The sequence below is a fragment of the Anopheles maculipalpis genome, chromosome 2RL (assembly GCF_943734695.1).
Source record: "Anopheles maculipalpis chromosome 2RL, idAnoMacuDA_375_x, whole genome shotgun sequence".
Lineage (NCBI taxonomy): Eukaryota > Metazoa > Arthropoda > Insecta > Diptera > Culicidae > Anopheles > Anopheles maculipalpis.
In genome coordinates this window covers 91,590,023-91,615,516 of record NC_064871.1, presented here as the reverse complement: position 1 = coordinate 91,615,516, position 25,494 = coordinate 91,590,023, and the positions used below count along the sequence as shown (strand labels likewise).

The 25,494-nt window shown below is 45.7% G+C and overlaps 1 protein-coding gene across 2 annotated transcripts; it reads left to right on the top strand.

The window, feature by feature from the left end:
- The first annotated feature begins 476 nt into the window (after positions 1 to 476).
- LOC126567741 (myosin-IIIb-like) lies at positions 477 to 25,175 on the top strand. Of its 2 annotated transcripts, XM_050224013.1 has the most exons (13): positions 477 to 608; positions 10,841 to 10,997; positions 13,425 to 13,580; positions 18,095 to 19,896; positions 19,965 to 20,109; positions 20,187 to 20,337; positions 20,419 to 20,986; positions 21,056 to 21,221; positions 21,310 to 21,544; positions 21,628 to 22,321; positions 22,451 to 22,537; positions 22,978 to 23,148; positions 23,849 to 25,175. In XM_050224013.1, exons 1-13 carry the CDS (start codon positions 484 to 486, stop codon positions 25,173 to 25,175), a joined length of 5,784 nt encoding a protein of 1,927 aa, XP_050079970.1. In that variant the 5' UTR covers positions 477 to 483. The 2 variants fall into 2 exon arrangements, with proteins under 2 accessions (XP_050079970.1, XP_050079971.1); XM_050224014.1 differs by lacking the exon at positions 22,451 to 22,537.
- Positions 25,176 to 25,494: the final 319 nt, after the last annotated feature.

The following is a 25,494-nucleotide window of genomic DNA, read 5'->3' as shown; positions in this document are numbered from 1 at the left end:
TTAGATCTATCGGACAGCTGTCAGCGATATCAGATTTCAAATTGACAGTTGACGAAACAAAAACCCTGCTTGTGCTGAGCCCTTTTGATAGATGAAAAGGGTCACAGCATATCTTTTGTAATCAATAATCCCTGCAAGTGGGAATGCAGCGAACGTTCCCAATTAATGACGGATAATGAATGATTTCGAACAAAAAAAACAAACTTCCCTGCATCTATAGTATTTAGTGAAAGCATCTAAAAAGTGAAATGAAAGCTTAAAACGGGACTGTGAGACTGTTGACTGCAGCGTAAAATCGTTCCAATTTGACAGGAACAGCCAGTAAAGTGTGCAAGATTTGTTTTCGGTTTGAATTTTCCCTTTTTTTATTCGGTGTATATGCATGCTGTTTGGGTGGAGATAACGATATCGAAAGTGTAGCGTGTAGTGTAGAGGTGGTTTGGGTGCAATAGGGTGCGTGCACGGGGTGAGCCGGAGTGTTTCATGAGTCTTGGCAATGGGACGAATGTGCGTGGAAGGCGTGATCGTTCGAACAACGTTCAGAAATCGACGGGAGGAGACCCACTGCGGATAATTCAAAACAAGCTGGAAATGTCGCCACGCAATTGGTAAGATGGTGGTTTGGGAAGAGAATATGTGTTTTATTTTCATGCGGAACTCTATTGGACGCTTGTTGCAATGGGAGCTGTGTGATGGATCTGGTGTTAATCCTAAATCCTACTTTTACCGGCTGTGGCAGACAAGTCTTCAATGTTACCTCCGTTACATGTCCAGATGCGAAATGAGTTTATCTTGGAGTAGGAAAATTTAAGTAGAAAAACGAGATATTCCAGTTTGGATTATATAGGTTCTTGCGTGTTGTGTCAAATAGCTCTTAAGCTTGTGGATATTCGATACAAGAGCTCGTTAGTCGTAATAAGGTTTGATTTTTGAAGGGAAATGGTTTCTTTTCCCAAGACTGATCGCTGATAGAAGATATAACCTATCTATCTTTTTGTATCGTTGGAACATGAAATTCTTGGAACACCCCGCTAAAGGATAATAGCTCTGCTTGTAGACAAAACAGTCTACCAGCAACATGAGTCCACATGTTCATAAAATGCGTTTGCTTTCTACCTTGCTTCCGAGCAAACACTTCCTATAAATCATTCGCCGTGTCATCGCCCGGTTTGTATTTGCATATCTAACGAATATACGCTTCCGTTCCTGATCGCAAAGAAGAGTGCCTTCGGAACGCGATTTAAAATCGCGTCCGCGTCCTCACCAGACGCCAGACAAAAGTGTACGCCTCTCGGGGTACGCGAAGCACCAACAACACGAAAGATGAATTTTATCGCGTGATTGCGAGTCATTCTTTCTTCGCCCTTTAGTTCGGAAGAGTGTGACAATTGGGGAGGTTGTACCCAATGCTCGCGTCTCGCGTCACGTCTCCGGCATCTTACCTACAGCGATGTTTCGGGATATTGGAAGAGCGTTTGTGTAGCGATCCACATAAGGAAGCTTCCGGTTTGAGAAAAAAAACGCAAACGCCTGGCGACAATTGTGTCAACACACACACACACACAAGCATACAGAGCGCACCAAATGGTGGATACGGAATGAATTCAATAGAATAATCGGATCTTGGAGTTTTCGTCGAGTTAACTTTGGGAAGTTTGTAGAAGTGGCTGTATGTGTGTGACCCTTTCGGGTCTTGGCGGTTTGATTAATGTTTTCACACGTGAGGAGGTTGATTATAGCGGTCGGTATAAGGTCTGACAGTCGTACTAGGTCACGGAACTGGATATATTTATTTCTTGTTTTGTACATAGCGGAAGCGCAACCTTTCTTGCGGGTTAGATCAAATCATCCAATTTGTATTCTTCCGACGGTTGCGTGTTGTAAGGTTTGTACGATGACAGTTGAAAAGTGGTTGAAAGAGTGCGTACACCGGTTATACTGTCTACACAATCTCCTCTGCCTACTCAAATATCATGTTAAAAATGTGTTATATCCACTCCGATTAAGCATTGAGCAGGATAGGCAGCATTAAAGCTTGGTTAATTGGAGTCAATTAATCTCTTTCGAAGCACCGCCTCACACGACACCAAGCTCGGCTATCTTGAGGAAGGTTTAATTTCCTCCTATTCGTACGTACCGATTCCGGTCCAGTTGCAGCCAATTATTGGAATGTGTTAATGATACGTGACGGTCACAATAATTATGATAATGTTTAGCCCTTCTCTCTCTTCTTTAACCCTGGGAAATCACGCCCCAAGTCTTTTAACAATCGTGTGAGTGTGTGGGATGCAATGCTGGGAAGATACGCATCATATTTATTCAGCCTGATGTTGGTGGTCCCGATCCCCATCACATCTCCTAAGCGCACACGAACGATGCAACATGAGATATGCCAACCAGAGTCGAGACTCCTTCAACAGACAACGGGCAGCTTGTCTTTCAATCCGAGCAAGAGAACTTCGTCAACATGAAGTAATGGCATTGTATTCTCATGCTGACTCGAGCTAATTTACACCTCGTTTAGCTTAGGTGTGACGTTGAAGTTGGCCACCCATTCAAGGGCTGACGAGGGCGTTAAGTAGCTGCAATCAAGCTGCCAGGGGGCAAGGGCTTCTTCGCACCACCACTGATAATCATCGTACGCTGGTCCTATCTTCACCATTAGCTCAGCAAATGCTGCGTAGAAAAGGTTCTTACCAGGGTTTGGGTGCTTCGGAGTGACAGTACAGAGTTGTGCAGATTGTAGGCAAATTTGTACACGCGTTGTATCATCGCGATATGAGGTTTTGCGTAACATGCATAGCACCAGCGACACGCATGAATTTAACTAGCTGCCAGCGTACTGTTGATTTATGGGTCATTCGTAATTTAGTTATCATAATTGGACACTTGGTTTTGGTGGGTTTGAATGGGTTGGAATAGACACGTGACGCAGGATGCTGGGTTTGTGCATACGTGGATGATCTTGAAGTTAATTTCACCTAATAATTAAATTCTTGAATTGGCGAGGTTCTAAAGGAACTGTTGAAAGTCATCAGCATTCACAGCTCAGCTCAATAATACCAACAAAAGTTTTCTCTCAAAATTATAGGGATCATGTACATAATGGTGGGCCACTTTTATTTTCAGCTATAGACGAAGAAAAACGGTACATAAATGTGCAAAACAGTGGTTAAATTTTGCTCCAATTCTGGTACGAATTCTATCGAAGGTCTATAATTTTGCCTCTTTCCCGTGTATTTATTCCAGTAATAGGATGTCTTCTTTCGGCCTCATTCTCAAGATTTTTTAAAAATGATTTTATTTCGCAATTCCAGATTCTTGCTTTTTCAAGTAGAGCTCAGCTCAGCGGTGGAATTGAGTTTTTTATGTTCATTGTAATGCTCGAAGTAATAGCAGTTATTAGCAAATTAACGAAAAAGAGCTGACCCCGGGGTTTCCATCAACAGAAAGCATCTTACACAGCTGAGCCTTCGGGCTTACGAAATGATGACGGTATGATGCGAATTCGATAGCAGCCCCGGAGCCACACGGCGGAAGAGTTGTCCGTCCGGCTGTATCGAATTCTCATTAGATAGAGATCAGTTTTCTGATGAAGTTGGCTGTGTATGTTATTTTTTTCTCTCCGCCCAAAGACTCGCAAGCGACCCCTCGAAGAAGTCTATGCCGCCTTCAAGCGGTAAATTGTGCCTTTAATGGTACGGTGTGCTTATCAGCCCACACGCCTCGTCGTCAGTGCTCGGGCAAAACTATCTCGAACGTACTCGTTTGTTATGTAAGGCTTAAATTACGAGCATTCCCGGAGAACTGCCCGAGTTCGGAGAAGGAATTATGGAAAATGATACGATTTTTGAATTGTGGCTCCAGCTCTGATACCTGACAGATGGCTATCGCTATTGCAAACAACTCAAAGCACTTTGGGAATGATTGCTCAGGTTTGGCAAAGCTTTGTGAGAACACAGGAAGCATATTCTAAAGACTGGCAAATAAGTCCAATTTATTGATGCCCGAAGCTGTTAAATTTCGTCTATTTATGGCAGCACGCACGGGTTCGTTCAATTTCTCCTTTTTGAGGTAGATGATGCTGCAGCTGTGAAATAAATCATAATGAGCCGCCTTTAAGTAGTGTGATGATGTGTACTGGTAAAAGCGAAACTTTGGCAAATGGAAGAAGCTTTTCAGTTAAAGGGGTATTAAATTTGATCAATTCAAACAGTGCACACAGTGCTTCTAATTAAGTTCCGAAAAACAGCAGGCACGTACCGGTTGTGATCGGTTTCCTGTACACATTGTTTCTATCCGGCAGGAGACGGTTGCGAAAACAAACGGTACGCGTTTGGTTCATTCAATTAATTAATCGTTTGTTTTACGAAAAATACACTTTTCCTGACTGGCCAGCTGTCCTGAGGCGCTAATCGTCTCACCGTTCGCTAGCTATTTTTTGGAGGGATGGTTTTGGCTCATTAGCGTAACGGAGCATTCGGACATTAGGGGTTGGCTGGTCTGTAGCTGCTCTACACCCGCGGGCCAGTTTGGGTGAACCGGTGTATGTACTCCTTTCGACAGCAGGCAGGCAGGCTGGCTGGCAGGCTGTACAGTGTTGTGTAATAGACTTCGTATAGAGATGTATCTCGTCGGGGCATTAAAAATCACACCTCATGCGCGTAACGCACGCAAATGCAAGCTCCGGTGCACGGTGTATGGTGAGTGTGATTTTGGAGGGAAGTTTATTACGCTATCGGATGGTTTGGCTAATCCCGTGCATTGGTTTCCCTGCTCAGGTTCCTCCGGACGTCAATGGCGCAACCAGTGATGAGGAAGTTGTCCTTTTTTCTACATTGTCTTGCGTTTTTATTGACGTCTTTGGTTTCCATTGTATGCTGGAGCAACCATAAACCACCTCCACCTTGCTAAGCTTTACTAACGTGTGACGACGGGGTGTGGCGTCATCTATTAATGATGACCGGAGCTCGTTGTGCGGATTCGCGCGAAGATTTGAGGGAAGCTGTTTGAACTTTTTGACTGCCAGCTATTATCTAACATTTGCCGCGGGGTCCTCCAAACCGTTGGAGGTTTGGTGGCTCGTCAGTTTTTCGGCAAAGCGGGGCTAAACTTTAGGCGACCGGTAATGCTGGCAATGCTAATACCGGCCTGATGCCGTGGGAAATACTTTATAACTTTTGTCTTTTACGGGGTGCTTTCGTTTTCACTTGTGGAGCACGTAAATCCCTCCATTGATCGTTACGGTAGAGGAAGTTTTTTTTTGTGTGTTCCTCTCGTTTGGTACATTTAGAATTAACAAACCACCTGTTGGAATAGGTAGGATAGCTGGGGCGCAATACATACCGGACTCACACATCGGTGTCAAAGGTATGCTTCCCATGAATTCGCACGTCGCATGTAATAAGTGGTGAGTTTAACATTCCAGATCTTAAATGTATTCATGGAAAGTCGGCCAGTTGCGCAGTTTCGGCGTAGAGTCTAAGTTGAATAATCACCCGAGTCATCAGGTTGGACCAGGTTTGGGACGCAATTGAATTTTAGTTTTGCAGTTTTGCTGCTCTGGATTAATGGTGCTCGATGATGGGCTTGAATTGCGTTGGACTCACTTTTGTGGCGCACACATTTCGAGTCTATTGTGTTGGTTGGTTTAGCACAGCCAAATTTGTTCCACATTGTGATTCTATTGTGGGAAAATGTTCGTTTTGTTCGCGGCGAAACCATAACTATTACAACAAATGGTGGTATCAAAAGAATTGTACCATTGAGCATCGATTTAGCCATTGTGACCGCGGAAGTACGGAAGAACATAAACTTCCAGCACAATCCAGATTAAAGGTTGTGACGAAAAGCCTTCAATTTGTGGCGATGCAGTAACTCACGTTGTTGTCCAGAATACTGATCAATTATCGATTCAACTAGCAATGCGAGTTGACAACAGACATTATTTACATGCGGATGAGGAAAAAAGACATGACATGAAAAATCTATCCATTGATTTAATTGTCCAATGTGAGCCACATACTGTGAGGTTACCGTTTGACAGTGAAAATGGTTGAAACTTGGAAAAGGCTTTGGTTGGGTGCCGTTTGACCTTGCCTGTTGGATGTTCGGTATTACTGGACGCAATAATACCACGTGACAAGGGATAGGATATTTAAATTGTTTTCTGCTCCGGTTCTCCTACTTCTGTATCCTGGTGGTTTGCGGTGGCATATTCCATCCACGTCTAACTAAGCGTGCCCTGCAGGACGGTAAATGGTTCGTCCGGAAATTGTACTTGGCTCGTGTTCGCTTGGGGTAATAAATTTTACGTACTAATTACGACAATGGTGTCGATAGCATCGACGCTAGCCCCGTTACTGATAGTAGTGGGCAGCAGTGCCACGTGAGTGTGAGTTGGTGGTCAATTCTACAACACACCCTGCATGATAGTGTTGTTTGGTCGCTAAATATGAGAAATTGATAGCACATCGATAGGGGGACAGGGGAAGAATAGGAAAGGGAAGTAAAGTACATCAAAATTGAATTTCCTCGATTGTAATGGTGGATTAGATGCGGAAATCAATAACACTAAGTATCGTTGCGAGCCTTTCATCAGATAATGTCTGTTTTTAATTACAGATTTTGATAGCCCAACAGGAAGAGAACAGTTTTAGGGTTTGATTCGGGGTTAAGGTGGGCATTAACGTGCACTATAGCATGTAGCTGATACGGATGTGACATATCTACGAAGGGCCATAAGAAGGACTATTATAAATGGTTATCAATTGTTGTGGACTTAACCAGTTTATAACACATTGATGCATAAGTTCGGAGGGTGTATGAAGGAGTGTCCCACTGTTAGCGGTGTCAATTGCTAATACGAAAGCACTGGAACGAAATCCGGCACATCTGCGAGTAAATCAAGTGGAACAAAACAGAAAAAAACTGTTTGATAACTGCTCCCGTAGGAGATCGTGTTGTGATAACGCAAAAGTGACGTAAGACAGCTCAGATCCCTTTCTGAATTTAGTAGGGTTTGAGTTAAAAATAGTAAAATAAATAATTTTTTTAATTAATTGCCTTCTTCAAATATAGCTTTATATAGAGAAGACATGGTTCAGTATAGGACTGAACATTGAACTCAGTGTATTTTGAGCTGTGTATTGCCGATTGCCTTGTTTATCTGGATCTCTCAATCAAATTCAAACACACAACATCCCAACCAATAGACAAAACACCAACAGAAAAACTAAACAACTTCACCTGCCTCGTGTGATTTTATATCACACAAAATATCATCAAATTTCTCTTGCATGCGACTAATGCACTCGGCAAAACGGTTCATTGTTGTTCCGATTCATTTCCAAACGATTATCATTTGAATGCATTTGTGCAGCGGGTGTTTTTTTTTTCGTTTTGTTTGTTGTTCTGCATATATGCACGTGCAAGTGCGTTGTCTTTATTAAGTTGTTTCACCGTATCGATGAACGCCGACGGCGCGATAAGTTGTCCGATATCATTGATGACGGCGGGAATGCATGGGAGCTCATTTAACTGCTCTGCTGAACCGAATAAGTGGCCCCGAAGCTTTCATTGCGAAATGTAGTTGTCAGTTCAGACAGGTCGTCACCGTGAGATGTGTAGAAAATAGACGAGATTATTTCAGCATAAGAATTTACATTTACAATAGGTTATTGAATCATTTTTTTCATTAGTGGAGTTTCCATTTTTTTCTAATTTAATTTCATCTTCAGTTACACCGCAATTTCCCTACGAGCGACTGAACCGTGTCTGTATGCGTGATGCCCTCTGTACCGATGAACTAGAAACCTATTTTTTCGAAAAAACTAGCATGTGTCCCGTGCCGTCTACCCTGCCGTGTCTGGAATAGGGAAAGTGAATGGTCTCGGGAACCTGCTTTACCTGTGTTCGGGTCTTTTGAAATGTGTGGTTTTTGTTGCATTTCCAGTATTTCCTCGCATAATTTCTGTAAGGGGGTTAAAACCCATCCAACATATACAATGGAATCTCCACTCGGTCGCCACTGGCAGGTTTTTGCGTACAGTCGTATACCATAATAGAAAAAAAAAAAAAAAACATAAAGTAAGGTTTCGTGCGTCAACGGGCGAGCAAAAATTAACAGCGAAAACTGATGCCAGCACACATTACCTCGCTCGCAACGTCCAGTCCATCGTTCGGCTCGTTTACTAGTAGTGCCGGCATTCAAGTGGAACGTTCTACCCTGACTGCATGGGTACTCGAAGCTCCCTTTCTGGAGCAAAAATGTGGACGGTTTCGGTTTCGCTTTTCGCGTTGGAATGGGGAAACATACAAGCTTAGCTATTTAGCTAGTTTTTCACGCACTTGTTGTACTGGGCGGGTGGAATGGTTTGAAAATTGAAGTAGAGCAAGTCTGTGGAGTAAGCCATAGGAGAACAATGGACGGAGGTTTGAAAACGAGAGTTTCCATTGTTTCTCATCAGTGCTATAATTTGGTCTTATAATATTATTTTTTTAATATATCGTAATATTTTAGTACCTTACAGGTAAATACTCTGGCTAGTTTAATAGTTAAAATATTGGAGTAAAATAAGAAAAAGGAGCGACCCAGTGGTTTAGGCGAAAGCGGCGCCGGTTTTCAAACGGCAGGGCCGGAGATCAAATCGCATCCGGAACGTCCCCCTGTACGTGGTATCAGCAGGTCTAGTAAGCCATTCGATAACCGGCGTGACTTTAGAAGGTCGTTAGGCCATCATCTTGGAGTATCTACACTCAAACACATTCAAAGAAAACTACAGAATACTTCCCAGTTTTTAGATCTAATATTCTTGGATTTGGTAAAAATTACAAGGTTCGCCGAAGTAATAAATGCCCTTTGCAGCACAGGCGTTGATGTCTGCAATCTACATCCAATTACTTTACAATATTTTCGTCCCTCTTTCTCTGTTCTGTGCTCTACCAATGCATGTTGCATACAGCTTACCACACTGCGTGTTATCTCAATTCACTAAATATGTTCATTTAGTGGATAGAATAGCGTAGACCTTGTTGGAAGAAACTTCGCCTTTAGACTCCGGGTAGCCGCCGCGTAGGGTTGATTGTGTAGTGTGTGGCTGGGAGAAATCAAGCCAAATAAATTTGTTTCTATTATCTCGTTATGTAGATTTTATGCGCCGTCACTTATACGCTACCGAGATGCGTTTTATGTGTGCGGGCGCGTGGTATTGACGCGGGCGAGCGAACGTTTAGCACGGGAAAACGGGTCTTTGTAAAGCTGTTAGAGGAGATGGCGGGGCAAGCCTTTCTCACAGCAACGGCGTTGATGCGGGATGCGAAAGCAGATATGCTGAGGCAGCATCCCCAACACTGCCAAGCTGCGTATGGAAAAACGAACCACTTATGCGCGCGGTGCCTATTATGCTCACTCATTTTTGAGCTCATTTTCGTGGCCCGGGTGTGTGTGTGTGTGCTGGCTGTGGCTCGTGTGTTGGAGTGTTATTTTTCTTTGATAATAGCGTTTTTTTCTTCTACAAAACTTAAAGAGAAGAAGGGCACGAGATGCGTGTGCAACAAGTGCCGATAGAAAGTGGAACCTTTGCTGGGGGAGGTATTTGCATAATGCAGTCGGTATGTATGATGATGCTTCACGGAGACACACTTTGAAAAACCTCATTTTCCAATATGTGTCCTCACGGGTGGTTAGAAAATCTAGCAAAATTGCTGTTGGTAATGGCATGTGTAAAGGCTTCTTCTACGGTGAAGCTCATTTTACGCAGGGGAAATTTAAAAGTTAGTGAAAATTGCAAAATTCCACTAACTTGCTGCTCGTAAACTTTGCACTCTGCGCTGGAGGCGATGCTTTTGTCGTGTCGTGCGGGGTGAGAAATTGTTTAGCCGGATGCTATCACGCTTGCAACAGTTTAATTCGCGTTGCTGCAGATTAATTATAATTAACTAGGTTTTAGGTGTTGAAAGAGTGGTCGAACGGCTCACAGAATTATGTAATGTTGCTGTTTTCGGTGGTCAATTTAGCGGGTCTCTGACTCAGGAAATAGTTTGTAAAGCTTTTAAGTGGTAAACTATAAATTTAAGCTCCGTTAACCAATGGCGAGTATTTGCAAGCCAAAAATTTCAAACGAATTTGATGCATTACAGTTTAGAGTTATCGGCTCTAAATCTCTGATGAGTCGGCGTGACTAACTAATTGTTTGGTCATTTATTTAGTTCCTTCAAATTGTTGAAATTTTGATTACTCATGATGTTAGGATGACACATTGCATGAAGATGCTAAAAAAATGTTAATTTTCATCGATAAGAGCTTTGCGAATTTATATTTTTATGTAGAACTTGATCTTGTTCGATTTGTGGACAAAAAAACGTGTCAATGAGACAATTTTACACAAACGATTTGGTATCACCACACACAACAGAACATGAGAGAATAGAACATGTGCTACGTTGACTTGCGCTTACAGCCACACAAATACACCTAGTTTGGGAATCGCGGTTGATCCTATTAGATTACACCCTGTCTGGCGAACGGGCCATACAAAACATACAAAACCCAACGCTACGGACTTGGACAGGAGTTGCAAACGCAAGTCACAGCAAAAAGTGGGCTAACCATGCACCACCAACGTGTGCACGGTCTCGTGCAGCCAAAGCCGACACTTGCCAGCGCATATGTCTCTCGCGGCTTAAGCCGTTTATCCTTTGGCCTGGCAGTCAGGTGCGTTCTAGCATCAAAACCTGCCAGGGATTGTGTTACACAGAGGAACGCCCAGTGTTGAACAGTTGGCCGTGGACAGTTGACGTTGACTAACGCAAACATTCTGCCGTTTGGCTTTCTTCCCAGGAATATGGCATACAATGGACTGTCGCAGCATGTGGACTTCAGCAGGCTGCCGAGCCCGAACGAGCGGTTCGAGCTGCTGGACCTGATCGGCGAAGGTACCTACGGTGAGGTCTACAGTGCGAAGGATAAACACACTGGACGCAAGTATGCGGTCAAGGTAAGTCTTCGTGAAGCGAAAAGTGGCTGTGAAGTGATGAGATGAGTGCATGAGATCAAAATTTATAGCAAAAACAATGTCAATGTGCAAATTGGGAAAGTGTGATAAAAAAAAGTGTCTAATGGTTTGTCTCAATATCCTTATACGGCACATTTACGACTTCGATTAATGCCAGGTGCTCTTAGACATCTAGCTAATGAACTAGCGGACGTAACACTAGATTACGCGATTCGTTGTGGAAAGTTTTTGTTTAACTCTTCATCGACCCTTAACGTGGTAAAACACAACAAAAAAGCCGCGGACATTGTCTTGGCCTTGTAAGAGTGCTGCCAAAGTGTTTGCCCGTTTTATTGATCTGCAGTACACCTCACATTGGATCGCTTTGACGTAATTATACATCCAGCGTGTCTAGCAGTAGGGTTGGATGCATGTTGTTTTTCCACACACACAAACACTTATACACAATCGCAACTTCCGCAGATCCGCTCATGTTTCATGCGTGCGGAAGGTTTAAGGCACCCTGTTTTTCCCGCACAAGAGTAGTACATACCTCCCACCATCGGACGAGGTGGTCGCACTGTGAACATTGGCATTACATGATGATGTGTTGGCCCTTTCGGTGGGACTTTTTGCAAGCGCCTTTTTCCGATTCGCTGTTTGTAAAACTATTGCCGTTGTTGTGGTTGCTGCTGCGAACGAGCGGCGGGAAGCAACGGAAAGCAATCAACACTCGATCATCTGAGTGTGTGTGCTACTCGTTTTTCGGAAGAGTTCCGGACCCGGGCACCATATCGCAAAACAATGGCCTGCAAATGGGAATGTAAAATATCTTGTGCGTTTTTACATCGCAAAGTCTACATGGTGTATGTTTAAACGGTTCTGTTGTGCTTTCTATCTGTTGGTTGGTTGGTTTGCTTTTCATCTTTCGCTTAAATATGTTTGGTTTTAACAGCCTCTGATCGGAAGTGTTGTGTTGCGATGAGCGGTGTCGGATTAGACGTGAAATCGAGATTTGATGTCGATATATGTGAAGAAGGTTTGTTTTGTGGCGTGTACAAGGTTTAGCTGTGAAATGGTTTTTTTCGATGTTCTTCGGGATGTGTTGGCCCTCTGCAGGAAACCTTACAAGTGTGATTTGTGTAAAAATTGATTTTTTACCTAGGCCGAGTTCAACACGTGTGACGGTCGTTGAGGTTTCTTGGCTTACTGAAACACGTGAGGACCATCACGCCAATCAAAGCTATATTTACGATAATTCAATCGTGTGGAACTCACCATTCTGATATTGGATTCATCTTCTTCTTCTCCTAGGCTTAACGGCCTCTAAGGTCATGCCGGCCATCGAAATGGCTTACTAGACTGCCGATACCACGTAGTGAGGATAGTCAGTCCTCACTACGGGGAGACGGTCCGGATGGAATTTGAACTCCGGTCCTGCCTCTTGAAGGCAGGCGCCGCTGTCGCTTATACCACCGGGCCGCCCCATATTCATTGGATTCATATGATGTTTAACTGCGGCCAGGCAGTATTTATTAAAAAATAATATTATATCTAGCTTCACAATTCTTTCTACTTGTATGCTATATAGAGGATAGATATTTCCTTCTCCCTCAGTTTAAGTAAACCTCATCCCAAGTGATCCTTTTGGTATTGTTGTGCTCTCTGGGTCCAGGAGACTAGCGCCTATTTGGAGCATCGTAACGTGTAGACCTGGCAATGGCTCCCAAGATAACCCCCTTTATTATCTTTGGGTCAAACAGCGTCTGGCGCATATCGATCTATGCATATGAAAGATAATTAAGGAATTCAAAAAAACTTAACGCGAGACATATATCAATAAATGCAAGTAAAGTATCACAATTTTCAAAGGTATTAACGTAAAGTAAATTGAATTAGTTTTTACTGATGTGTGAAAGTTCCACAGCCCGCTTTCCATATATGATCTTCAACACAGTCGATCTGTTGCTCCGTATTTCACATTGTCAGAAGATTCACAATCAATCAGATGAAACTTGCTGTGTGGCAAACCACGCCAGCAGTAAGCTGTACAGACCCTGCAAGACTAGCATCAAATTTCCGGAAGGTTCAATTAGATCCAATCTTCTCATCATCGCCATCAGTATTACTATGATTATACTCTCTCGCACCGGCAAAGAGCTGTATTTGCAGGCTGGTGATCAATACGTTTTTTCTCTCTCCTTTTCTTGGAGTGAAAAACTGCATAAAGGGTGATTTTTACAGCTGGAGCTACAACCATCATCAGTTAGTTTAATTTCCATCTCGAGCGTGCGTAAAACCGGTTTCACTAAATTATCCACATGCGTTTTGCGTGCGGTGGAAGATATCATCGTGATGCTTTTTTTTTGCTTTTCTTGCTTATTTCTAAATCTTTAATCAATTTTCATTCTTTCTCGTTGTTGCACACAGATTTTGGAGAGCATCGCCGATAACATCGAAGAGATCGAGGAGGAATATCTGGTGCTGCGCGATCTCTCGAAGCATCCCAACATTCCCGACTTTGCCGGGCTGTTCCTGAAGCGTGGCACCACCGTCGAGGATGACCAGCTGTGGTTCGTGCTGGAGGTAAGCGGGTTGTCACAACGATTTCCTATGTACAGGTCACTGTCATATGACTGTGTTCGACCATAAGTTGCTGTTTAGCTGGTTCCATTGTGCTTAGCAAAGCGCAACAGGACGGGTTTGACGGTCGCCGTATTGGGATCAGTAGAGTGTTGTCACTGTACGCGAGGCCGTGACCGAGAAATTGTTGCCCCCCCCCCCCCCCCCCCCCCTGAAGTTGCTCCGTGTGGAGGGCCAAAATGAGAGAAAATTATGATGTTTGGATGCTAATGTGTGGTGCTTCGTGCGGGGTAAAAGTGTACGTCTCTTGAAACGGATGAAAGTCGCGATGAAGTCGTGCACAGGAACGTAGGAGAAAAAGAGAGAAACGAAAGAAGACGCAGAAAGAGGGTGAGGAGGGTGTAGTTTTTGTAACTGCCAAACGTAAGTGTGCAGTAGGTCCCGACGGTCGTTGGCACCGGTGGTAGTTTACCCGGTGACCATGAACTTCCGCCATGGGCGTAGTTGGTGGTCGGTCGCACCCGCGCGCGCACCTGGATCGGAAGTGTTGAATATTATTCATCAGGTGGTTAAAAGATTTCATTATCAGGCAAGATGTCGGACAAGCGATGGTTGGGTGCTTACTGTGTGGAAAGTGATGTATCTCGAGCCCAAGGTAAACATTTAATGCCAAAAACAGGAAAGATTGGGCTGCTGTACTCAGGAGCCAAAAGCGAAAATAGACAAGATGTGTTGTAGGGTTTGTAGCAGTGAAAGAGAGAGAGAGAGAGAGAGAGAGAGATATAGAGAGGGAGAGAGCAGACGAAGACGTTAGTGAGTGTCGGCTAGATAGTGCGTCGAGATAAGGCCACGAAGAAGGAGCAAGGGGTGGGGAGTGAAGGGAAATTATGCATCTCGGGCAATATGGGTGAACATGTTTTGTGCAGTGTTCCGTTTTGCTTGTTCCGTGCGACGGTTCGAGAAGCAATAATAACAACCAATAGAGGGAAAACAAGCATGACTCGGATTTTCGGAAGCCGAGTAAGGTTCAGTCAGGTTCAACCGGTCAGTCGATGAAAAGCGATTCTGCGTGGTGGACGGTGGATGGTCTTAACCCGAGCCGGATGTGTGCGCGAGTGTGTGACGAGGACCGTGTCCGTTGGTGACTTGATGCAGCAACGTGCAGCACGTGAATACAGTGTGGAGACATTGACCAATTGAACCGGTGGGGGTGCCATAATTTACGGTCACCGATACCGGATTGCAACGTACTCTAGTCTTGTTGTCCCACTAAGGCAGGGTGACTAATTGTTTTACGACAGTGCGTGTGGGGTACAGCAGTGTGACACGGACTATGATAGTGATTGTGATAATAATACGGAAGGTACAGGATGAACCAATGCAACCGGACGATAAAGGGACTTGCGCACGATTCGATCCGATGACAAAGGCAGAGACGATGAATACAATGGTGGGTGCAATTTCGGTAGTGTAGCTACTATTTTCGGATGGTTAGTTGTTTTTGATCAGCGGGAGAGATTGTAGTTTTTAAATTTATGACTTCCTTTTAGACGACTTTCGATGCGACGATGCTTTAGAGGTTTAGAGGGCAACATTTGAGGGTGTTGTTTAGCAAATTACAGTCATAAACAAACTTTGCCATAAATGTACCCATAATATTGTTCAGTTGCTTAAAGGGTAACGTGACTTTCTTTGCGGCAAAAGTGAAGACAGGGATTTAATTTATAGTATACCTCGTTGGTCCATCGCGTCAAGTAAACCAACAAAATGCGATGCTCCCTTCGAGAGAAACAAGGTCAAGTTCCGGCTGGCAAAAGCAAGTGTAAAATCGCATACCCGCAGTGATCGTTTTATAGCATCCAGTCCTTCACAAACGGCTTCTTCGGGAGCTGGGAATCGTTTCACTTTCCTAGGGTTTTTGGCAATACGGCTGGCAAAAGAGAGTGTCTGGTTGTCGCACTTTTTATCAACCTTGAAACAATTTCCGCTCCTAACCCTGAAGCCGGAGTCAGGCATGGAATCTCTGGCAGTCCTCAAACAACAAAACAAAAAATTAACGCTCTTCCAATGGCAGCCACCTAGGGCAATCGAAAGCTGGTTTGCGAGCTGCGAGTACTTTCGTTTTCGGGCGCTGTATTTGGCATCGCCCGTTCGGTGCCATTTGGTGGTGGGCACCTTTTTCGGCCTTTTTTTTTTTTTTGGAACTTATCTCGCGCACTTCATCTGCCGGCGTTTTCACCGTCTTTTGGGCGAGCGTACGTAAGCGGTACGTGAAAGAAAGTTCAAATTAAAGCAACACTTTTGTCGACGGGGGTGATATTGTATTAGGAGAGGCATTTGCTTTGGCAATTCTCTCGTGCATCATCGGGGTTTTTACCCGTCGATGGAAGCTTTTTGTTGTTAGTTTAGCTAGTGCGCGTACGGGACGTTCCTCTTTCGCGCTACGTGCGAAATTCGAGCCGCTTATTTATTTTTTTGCATTTAGCTATTTGGCATATTTGGCAAGGCTCCATGCCTGCGTGCTCCTTTAATTCTGTTGTGCTGAGGCTTCTTCATCCTTTCATCTCGTAGAGTTTGAGTTACACCTCCAGGGCTCCAGGGCTAGTTTAATGACAAGACGAGTGGTTTAAAGTGAAGTTTCGTGAAGACGGCGGATTCTGGGCCATCGTGTAGACCTAAAGGATGGTTTGTTTGAAAGAGTTGGAGGACAACACGGAGGAAGGAAAGGTAAGGGGTCAAATCGAAACTACACGCACAACAATAAAGCTGATATCCACCGGTACCCCTGCTGACCAATAAAAAGATAGAAACAAGGCGTGTTTGAAAGTGGAAGTGACAAGGCATATTTTTGAAACAGGTCTTTCGTTCGAATGGAAGCCGGTGTTCTTTTCAATCAACACCGGTTTTAGTGCACTGAGTGGAAAAAATGTGACAAAATTCGTCAAAAAAGCCTGCCTGAAACTCTCACCATCCACCGAATCATGTGTTGGGAATGTTTTCTAAGTGCATTTGAGTCCGTCCACAATGTGTTCATTTATTGTCGCCCAAAAGATTATTTTTGGTCATGATCGCTTTCTCTCAAAAGTCCCATCGAGCCGGTTTTGGATCGTTTTAAGTAAGGGGTGAAACAACAGTGGTCGATTAAAAGATAAATACACAGGTTGGATGTCTCAAAAACGCAATCCTAACGGATCGTTTTTAAGCAATTCATTTTCATACTAACGGTATCTTGCTTTCTCGTGTAGTCATGAAGATATGGCGGGCTGGAAATTTCTATTTTAAGATTAATATACACTGCCATTGATTTCTTTGCTTGCTCAGTACCGATAACAACCGATTAATTGATTTAATTTAGCCACAAACAAGGTGTGTTAACAAGTGCAGAAAACAAACTTTCCTGGTTTCCTGATAAGGCTCATGAATTTGCACACATTTTCCCAAATTTTCTACAAAAATTGTCTTTCAATTAAATGCCGCTTGGGCGAAAGGCCGGAAAAGGATGTGCAAAGTCAGAGGTGACTAAATTTACGGCATATCAATTACGGCGAATTGGAGCGAGATACAAGACTGGCGAGTCAGTAGCCCATAGCCTCTTTAGTGTTTATTTGCTAGTTGACATAACTTATTGCATACCCACCGGAGCTGTGCTGTGTCGGTGCTTGCACGATGATTGTAGAGGTAAAGCTCATCTGGTTTTCGATGCAATTTGGTCGGTCGTATGACGTGGTGTGCGGACAAGATGGTGTGCAATAAATTTTCTACCCTTTCTCACGCATTGTCACGAACTGTTGTGCGGTACTGACTGTCGGCAGGATTACGGCTAGGACAACTAAACAAACACCCCGTCCCGAAACTGCGCAAAGTGTGGATAAGTTGGACGCGTTCGCGTAACAGTCTTATACGGTCTATTATCTGCTCCTCGCTTGCCGCTCCGCTTCTTACAGTGATCTCGATTGCATCAGTAAACGGTACTGATCGTGCGACGGAAGCATTCGGGATCTCGACGAGCGAACATCGAATCGATGACCTGCCACAATTGCTCTTTCGGACCTGCTTCGTGGGATTTCCTATCCGCAAAGCAAGCTGAACCACTATTGTATGAAAATTAAAATGACCGTATCGAAGTAATAATGACATTATTATACCTGTGTACACTACGGGTGGGGCCTCTAATGGAGTGGTTCAAAGAAATGCACCGTAAATTTTCCCCAATTTCGCACGAATAGCCATTGCGCAACTTGCGGGGCAGTGTGAAGTTTCGAGGGCGGAAAGTGACTCCAAAAGTGCAGCAGCTAGTAGCGTGACTTGCAGTCTCATACCAAATCGGTGCAGCGGAGCCCAAATATATCGGCCAGCGCGTTAAACCAAACTATTTCTCTCGTGCGGTTGCAGAAATTAATTTTCCGCCTGGGTTGTTATGCTTCCTCATAAGCATTCGCTTGAACGCTTGAGTACTGTTTATCTGACGTTTTTGCCGGGTTTTTTTTTGTTTTCTTTTTGCGTCAAAATTCTTCCAGCTATGCACCGGGGGCTCCGTGACGGATCTGGTTCAAGGTCTGCGCAGCCGTGGAGCACGTCTATCCAACAACCAGATAGCATACATACTGCGGGAAACGGTGCAAGCGCTAGTGTTTCTGCACGAAAACCACTGCATGCATCGGGACATTAAGGGGCACAACATACTGCTGACGGAGACGGGCCATGTGAAGCTGGTGGACTTTGGCGTGAGCTCACATCTTGCAGCGACGATGGCCCGGCGCAACACAAGCGTCGGCACACCGTACTGGATGGCACCGGAGGTGATCGCTTGTGAACAGCAGCTAGACCAATCGTACGACTCCCGGTGTGATGTGTGGTCGGTCGGTATTACGGCGATCGAGCTGGCAGAGGGTGATCCACCGCTTTGTGAGCTGCATCCGATGCGAGCACTGTTTCAGATCCCGCGCAATCCTCCACCGAAGCTGTCCCATCCGGAACAGTACTCGTCGATGCTGTCCGACTTTATCTCGGAGTGTCTCGTGAAGGATCTTGAGCAGCGCCCATTCTCAAAGGAGTTAGTCACCCATCCGTTCCTGAAGAGTGTGGGTCCGTATGTCGATCAAATACGGCAGGATCTGCGATCGGAAATTGCTCGTCAGCGAGAGGATGGTAGAGCGCCGAGCCAGGCAATTGCCACCACGAAGTATGGAAAGTTGAAGTCGGATCGCAAATCAAAACCACAGAAGATGTACATGGACGACTTGGCTGCGTTGGACGTTCTGACCGAGGATGCGATTGTGGAGCAGTTGCAGAAGCGCTACGAAACGAATCAGATCTACACCTACATAGGGGACATACTGATCGCAGTGAATCCCTTCAGTCAGGTGGGCCTGTATACGACGCAGCATCAGCGCAAATACACCGGACAGGCGCGTTCGGACAATCCACCACACATCTTTGCGATAGCGGATGCTGCCCACCAAGCACTTGTCCATCAGCGTCAAAACCAAGCTATCGTGATATCGGGTGAAAGTGGATCCGGCAAAACAGAGAGCGCTAACTTGCTGCTCAAGCAGCTCGTCTACCTCGGCAAAGCGGTCACCAAGAATCTGGAAGAGCGTATCCTGCAAGTCAATCCCATCATGGAAGCGTTCGGTAATGCACGTACCGGTATCAATGCAAATAGCTCCCGGTTTGGCAAATACTTGGAGCTTACAATGGCCCGAAGCGGTAAGGTTAATGGAGCTCGCATCTTCGTCTATCTGCTGGAGCAAAGCCGTGTGGTGAAACAGGCCGAAGGAGAGGGTAACTTTCACGTGTTTTACTACATGTATGATGGTCTGCAGGCGGAAGGTCGCCTGGAGGAGTACTACCTGCATCCCTCGTACCGGAAGACACACCGTTATCTGCAGGAAACGGCAACACTGCCGAAAACGAACGTAGATCGATGGAAACAGCTGTTGGCTAGCTTCCGTGTGCTAGGCTTCAAGGATGATGAGGTGGATATGGTGAACCGAGTGTTGGCCGCCATATTGAACCTCGGTGACATTGAGTTCGGTGAGATGGATTCCAACGACAATACGGACAGCAGGGCCCGTGTGATAGATGTGGCTCCAATGCACCGTGTTTCCAAGCTGCTTGGCGTTGATTCGGCCGATCTGTTGGAAGCACTCTCCTCGAATTCGGTCGTCACGCGGGGTGAAACGATTACGCGACACAATAACGTGGCAGAAGCTTGTACGGCCCGTGACGCGATGGCGAAAGGATTATACGGCCGATTGTTTGATTGGATGGTCAATCAGATCAATCTGCTGTTGGTTCACAACAGAAATAGCAACAGGTAAGCTTCCAAAAAAAAAATGTTATTCCCACAAAACATGACGCGTTTGATTTGATTTGAAATTCCAGCCCGGAACAGTTAGCAATTGGATTGTTGGATATTTTTGGGTTCGAAAACTTCAGCAAGAATTCCTTCGAGCAACTGTGCATCAATATCGCCAACGAACAGATACAGTACTACTTCAATCAGCACATCTTTACGTGGGAGCAACAGGTAAGGTTCATGTTTAATGTTTAATAAATTAGCGATGCAAATTTTGCATTGATGCAATGCACATTTTTTATCTGCAGGAATATATGGCAGAAGGAATACCGGTCGATTTGGTGGAGTTTGCTGATAATCGTCCTGTGTTGGACATGCTGTTAAGTCGACCGTTGGGGCTGCTGGCACTGCTGGACGAGGAATCACGTTTTCCGCGCTCGACGGATCGATCATTGATTGGTAAGATCATCTCACTTAAGCAACAAATCTTCCACCGCGCATGCACTACATTCCATACCCTTGCTTTTGATAAATCGACAGAAAAATTCCACAACAACGTGAAATCGAAGTTCTACCAGCGACCCAAATCTGATGCCGTCTGTTTTGCCATTCATCATTTTGCGGGCCGAGTGGTTTATCAGGCGGACGGGTTCCTGGAGAAGAATCGCAATTTCCTCCCAGCCGAGATCATACAACTGATACGCCAAAGCCAGTACGATATGATACGCTTCCTGTTCCAGTGTCCCATCACGAAGACGGGCAACCTGTACTCGGCCATTCAGGATACCGGTTCGCGCCAGAACGTGCCCAGCTTCATCAAGGTGGACACGAAGGAGAAGTTCAACTCGCGCGGTCTGGCATCACAATCGAGGGCGCAGCAAACGGTGGCCACGTACTTCCGCTACTCGTTGATGGATCTGTTGCAGAAGATGGTTACCGGAACGCCACAATTTATACGATGTATCAAACCGAACGAACAGAAAGCGGCAAAATCGTTCGATGCGGCCAAGGTGTTGAAGCAGCTCCGATACACCGGTGTGCTGGAGACGATCCGAATCCGACAACACGGGTTCAGCCATCGGTTTACGTTTGCTGACTTTTTGCGAAAGTAAGACATTGGTGACAACTAATGTTACTTTTATAGAGATTACACGGGGTTTTGCGAATCTATTTTCAGATACTGCTTCCTGGCGTACAGTTTCGACGAACGTGTCGTGTCGAATCGGGAGTCCTGTCGCTTGCTTTTAGTACGCCTAAAAATGGACGGATGGGCACTGGGAAAGTCGAAGGTGTTCCTCAAGTACTATCACGTGGAATACCTATCAAAGCTGTACGAGGAACATGTATGTATCTTTGTGCACGTGTGGCACGTGCATTCGCGTGTGGGCAATGTTTGATGATTGGGCCCTATTTCTCTTGCCAAATTTTTAGGTACGAAAGATAATTTTGGTACAGGCTTGTGTAAGACGCTGGCTCGCTAAGGCTCAGTACAAGCGAGAAAAGCAACGTGTGGCACTAAGTGCAGTCACGTTGCAGAAGCACGTCCGAGGATGGTTAACACGGCGCCGTATGCGACTGCTGAAGGAGAAGCAGGAACGGGAGCGAGAGCGTTTGGAGCAGGAACGGCTCGAAAAGGAACGTTTGGCAAAGGAGAAAAAGAACAACGGTACGTATCGGCACGTGATATTTTTGCCGAGGTGTAGTATGATTCGTATTTTATTAATCGGTCCACATGGTTGAAATTTGCAGAGCAAAACAAGGCCAAACAGGCGCTGGCAAAGGCGAAACTGATACATCAGCTATCAAACCACCAGCTCGAAGCGAAACACATCCACGAAAAGCGTAACGTGGACATGAACAACAAGGAAAACGAGCGGGCCGCCATCGTCATCCAGAGCTACTATCGCGGGTACACCATCCGGAAGATGCGCATGACGCCGGAAATCGAAGCGAAAACGAAATACATCCTAGGCATCGCGAAGAACCGGGTGGAAGCGCAGCGCATGATGCAGAAGGAGGGCTTCACGAAGGAGGATGCGGCGCGCATCATTCAACGCTACTACCGCACCCAGAAGAGCAAACACAGCAGCAACAATCGCGATGCGATGGCGGCAGCCGTGGGAGCGGCGGTCTCTCGGAAGGGTCCGGCACCCCAACCGCAGCCGAAACCACTCACCACGAAGGACCAGCAGATGGATCTGATCGCGTTCTCGCAGAACGTGCACATGCTCAACCAGGAGGTGCACAAGAATCTGCGCGTGAACAAGGCGGGCGTTCCGCTGGAAACAATCGAGAAGCTACCGAACGATTACCGGCGGCCACCTGGGTTCGTGCTAGTGCCGGGACTGCTTGGTACCGTACCGGGAGGCGGTGACTGTGCGAAGTACAGTTCGCTCCGCAGCATGGACTGTGACCACGAGATGACAAAGGAATTAATTCAAAGGTAAACGAGTTGTTGTCCTGACGGGACGGATGCGTATGGTGGGGCCTCAAGCCAAGAATCAACTGAACATTCTCTTTCATGTATTTGTTTGTGTTTGTGCGATGCGGTGTGTGCGGCTGCCAAACGCAGAAGTCCACCGCCTGCAGCGGACTTTGATGACATCTCCCCGTGGGATATGCCGTTCTACGAGGTGGAACGCAACCTGCGCTCGCAAAGGTTGTTGCATATGTTTCTAATGCTTCTGCTAGCGTTTTCGTTGTGCTGTTGGTTTATGATCTGGATGTACGGCTGAGGGAAGAATGCGAGGGAATTGAGAGAGAAAGAGATAGAATGAAAGAGAGAAAATCCCTGTGAGTGAGTGTGCTGATAGTTGTGGTTCTTTCGAAATGTTGCTCACTGAATGGCTTTAGCTCGGGCGTAGCTGTGTGATATCGCATAAGTAGGATGCTAGCATAATTGTTTGGATACATTGAAAGTTGGTTGGATTTAATCGTTGATCCTCATTCGGATGCTAGTTTCACAGCGAAACTGTTACTCCTTTAGCAAGTTCCCGTGTATGTCCCTTTAAGTGTTGTTGCTAAATGGATTATTAGCCATTTTCTTCTTTGATTAAATATTTCTAATTAGAACGTTTCTTTCAAAACTCGCCCTTTTAGGCAGCGAAATATGCAGCAACCGCCTCAGCGCATCGATATCAATCGGAACGACATCCTAGGTGACCGCAAGATGGAGCTAGGCGACCGGAAGCAACAGCTCTCCAGCAACTGGCACCAGGCATTCCAGGCGACCGAAGGAACGCCGCAGGACAAGTTCAAGGGTCTTGCAAGGTAAATAATTGTAGAGAAATTTTGGCGAACTATTCTGTGATCTATTACTAACGAGAGTTGATTTACAAATTTGAATTAACTTGTTGTTTATTTTCTCCTTAAAAAAAAAAAAAAACATGCTGCTAAAACAATTGCTCCAGGGCCCAACTGGGATTGATAAGCAAGCTTGCCCAGTTTGATAGAAATAATAATAACTAGTGATAAGGGCACATTTTCTTCAGCCATTTTCTGCACCATTACTAATCCTTTCTAACCAAATGAGTTTTCTTGCTTCTAACCTCCTTCTATCGCCGTTTCCCGACAAAGTCCTCTTAAGAACAAGCGCGCACTAGCGACTAATGGCGATCGGCACGAGACTTCTGGCTTCGTTTCGAAGAATCGTTCTTTTCTTTATAGTCAATAAAGGATAGAGAGTATGATGTTATAAGGTAATATGATGTTTTTAGGTGGCATTCATCCCAACACATTCATATAATTTTTTTGTGGACGAGAAATTGGATAGAAAAAGTGAATGTCCTTAACAGTTTTTGTTCATCCTTCAGTTCAGCTTCAAACTTGGAAGTGGTCTGTGTCTGTTTAATAGTGTTCCGAAGTATTTACTCATTCATACCATGCTTCTGTGTCTTTTTCCTGTGATGTTTATGTGTATTTCCTAAGAATCCAATTACAACCGAATAATTGCGTTTCCCTTTGCCTTCAGATCTCCTCAACATCAAAACGAGCCGGCCCATATTCGTAGCATTCCAGCGTTCAGCTATCTCAACCCAAACAATCAACAGATCCTACGCTACTCACCAAATCAACAGCGCGATTCATCCGGCGAACCGACAAATCCGCCCCATCCAAGCCCAGTTCGCCAGTCGCCTGTCGAGCCGGTACGTGAAGCCGCAACACCACCCTCCCGTCTCGGGCTGCTCGGTCTCGGTGGTGGCGGTGGTGCCAAGAAAGCGGCCAAGGCTGAGATGAAGGCACGCGAGAAGGAAAACAAGGAGCGTAAAAAGCGCGAAAAGAAGGCGAAGAAAGAAAAGGAAAAGGCCGCTGCTAATGGGCATACACCCTCATCCACCTCTTCGTCCGCCGGTTCCGCCCTATCGAGTGGCATTTCTTCGGGTGAAAAGCAACGCAAGGAACCGGCCGGAAGGAAGAAACGGTCCGATAAATCGGCGAACGATTCGCAACCGGTAGTGGTAAGCCGGTTTGCGGGTGTGGACGACCAAACACTCCATGAATATCACCAGCAACAGCAGCAACAAGTACCTCAGAAACGCTTGATTGAACATCACGAGTATCAGAATATTTCGGAAGAAACCAAAATCGATAGTAAGAGTCCGGTAATGCGGATGTTTGGTGATACGAACTTCCTGGTGAATCATCGGCGCAAGGCGGCGGAACAGAAGCAGCAACAACTGGCCCAGCTGCAGCAGGTTCAGCAGCATCAAAAGCAGCAGTTACAACAGAAAGCTCGCCAGCAACAGCAGCAGCAGCATCAGCAGCACCAACACCAGCAACAACACCAGCAAAGCAACGGTGGTAATGGTTGGCGTCAATCGGAGCTAAACTGTGGTCAGGGTGTTTGTGAGCTGCTGAACGGTGTGTATCGGTTCAGCCCACACGTCACTTCGTTCGCCCAGATGGATTCCAAGAGCGCCAGCAGTCTATCGGACGATCGGTCCACGCTGGACAAGGATTACCAAAACTTCAATGTTTCCAAGTACCTGAACATCGACGTCAAGGGCCCGGTGCATCATCGCGCTGAACGGGCACGGGACAGCGGTGTCCACGAGCGGGACGTTAGCTCGAACAGTTCCAGCCTAAGCACCGGCAGCAGCGGCATGAATTCGCTGAACTCGTTCGACTCCGTTGAGCAGGCTATCATCTTCCAGAAGGATCGTAACGCCGACTCTTACCTCGGTCCGTTCAACTTCCGTCAGCTGCTACGACCAACACAGGGTCCGACGGAATCGCTCCGCAAGCGGAAGGGCATCAATCCCCCGTCCCCACCGCCACCGCAGCGGGGAAAAAGTTAGGCCGAACGCTAGTTTCGTCCGTCCACACCGCACTGGCATTGTGAGGTTGAGATCCGGCGTGTCGTGCGGATTGCCTACATTTAGGCGCCTTTCGTAAAGTGCGCTAGTGAAATGCAACGAACCAAAGAAACACGAGCGAGGGCAAGGGTTGTGTGTGTGTGTGTGATCCCGGACATCCGGCTGATTCGTTACTTTATACGGTAGTCAAGCGAAGCGCCCCAGGAAGGCAGAAATTACGATGTGTATATTGCTGTTGTTCACGTTGGATGCATCACAAAATCACGGAGTCGTGTATCGGATCAATGCTGAGCAAAGTTTG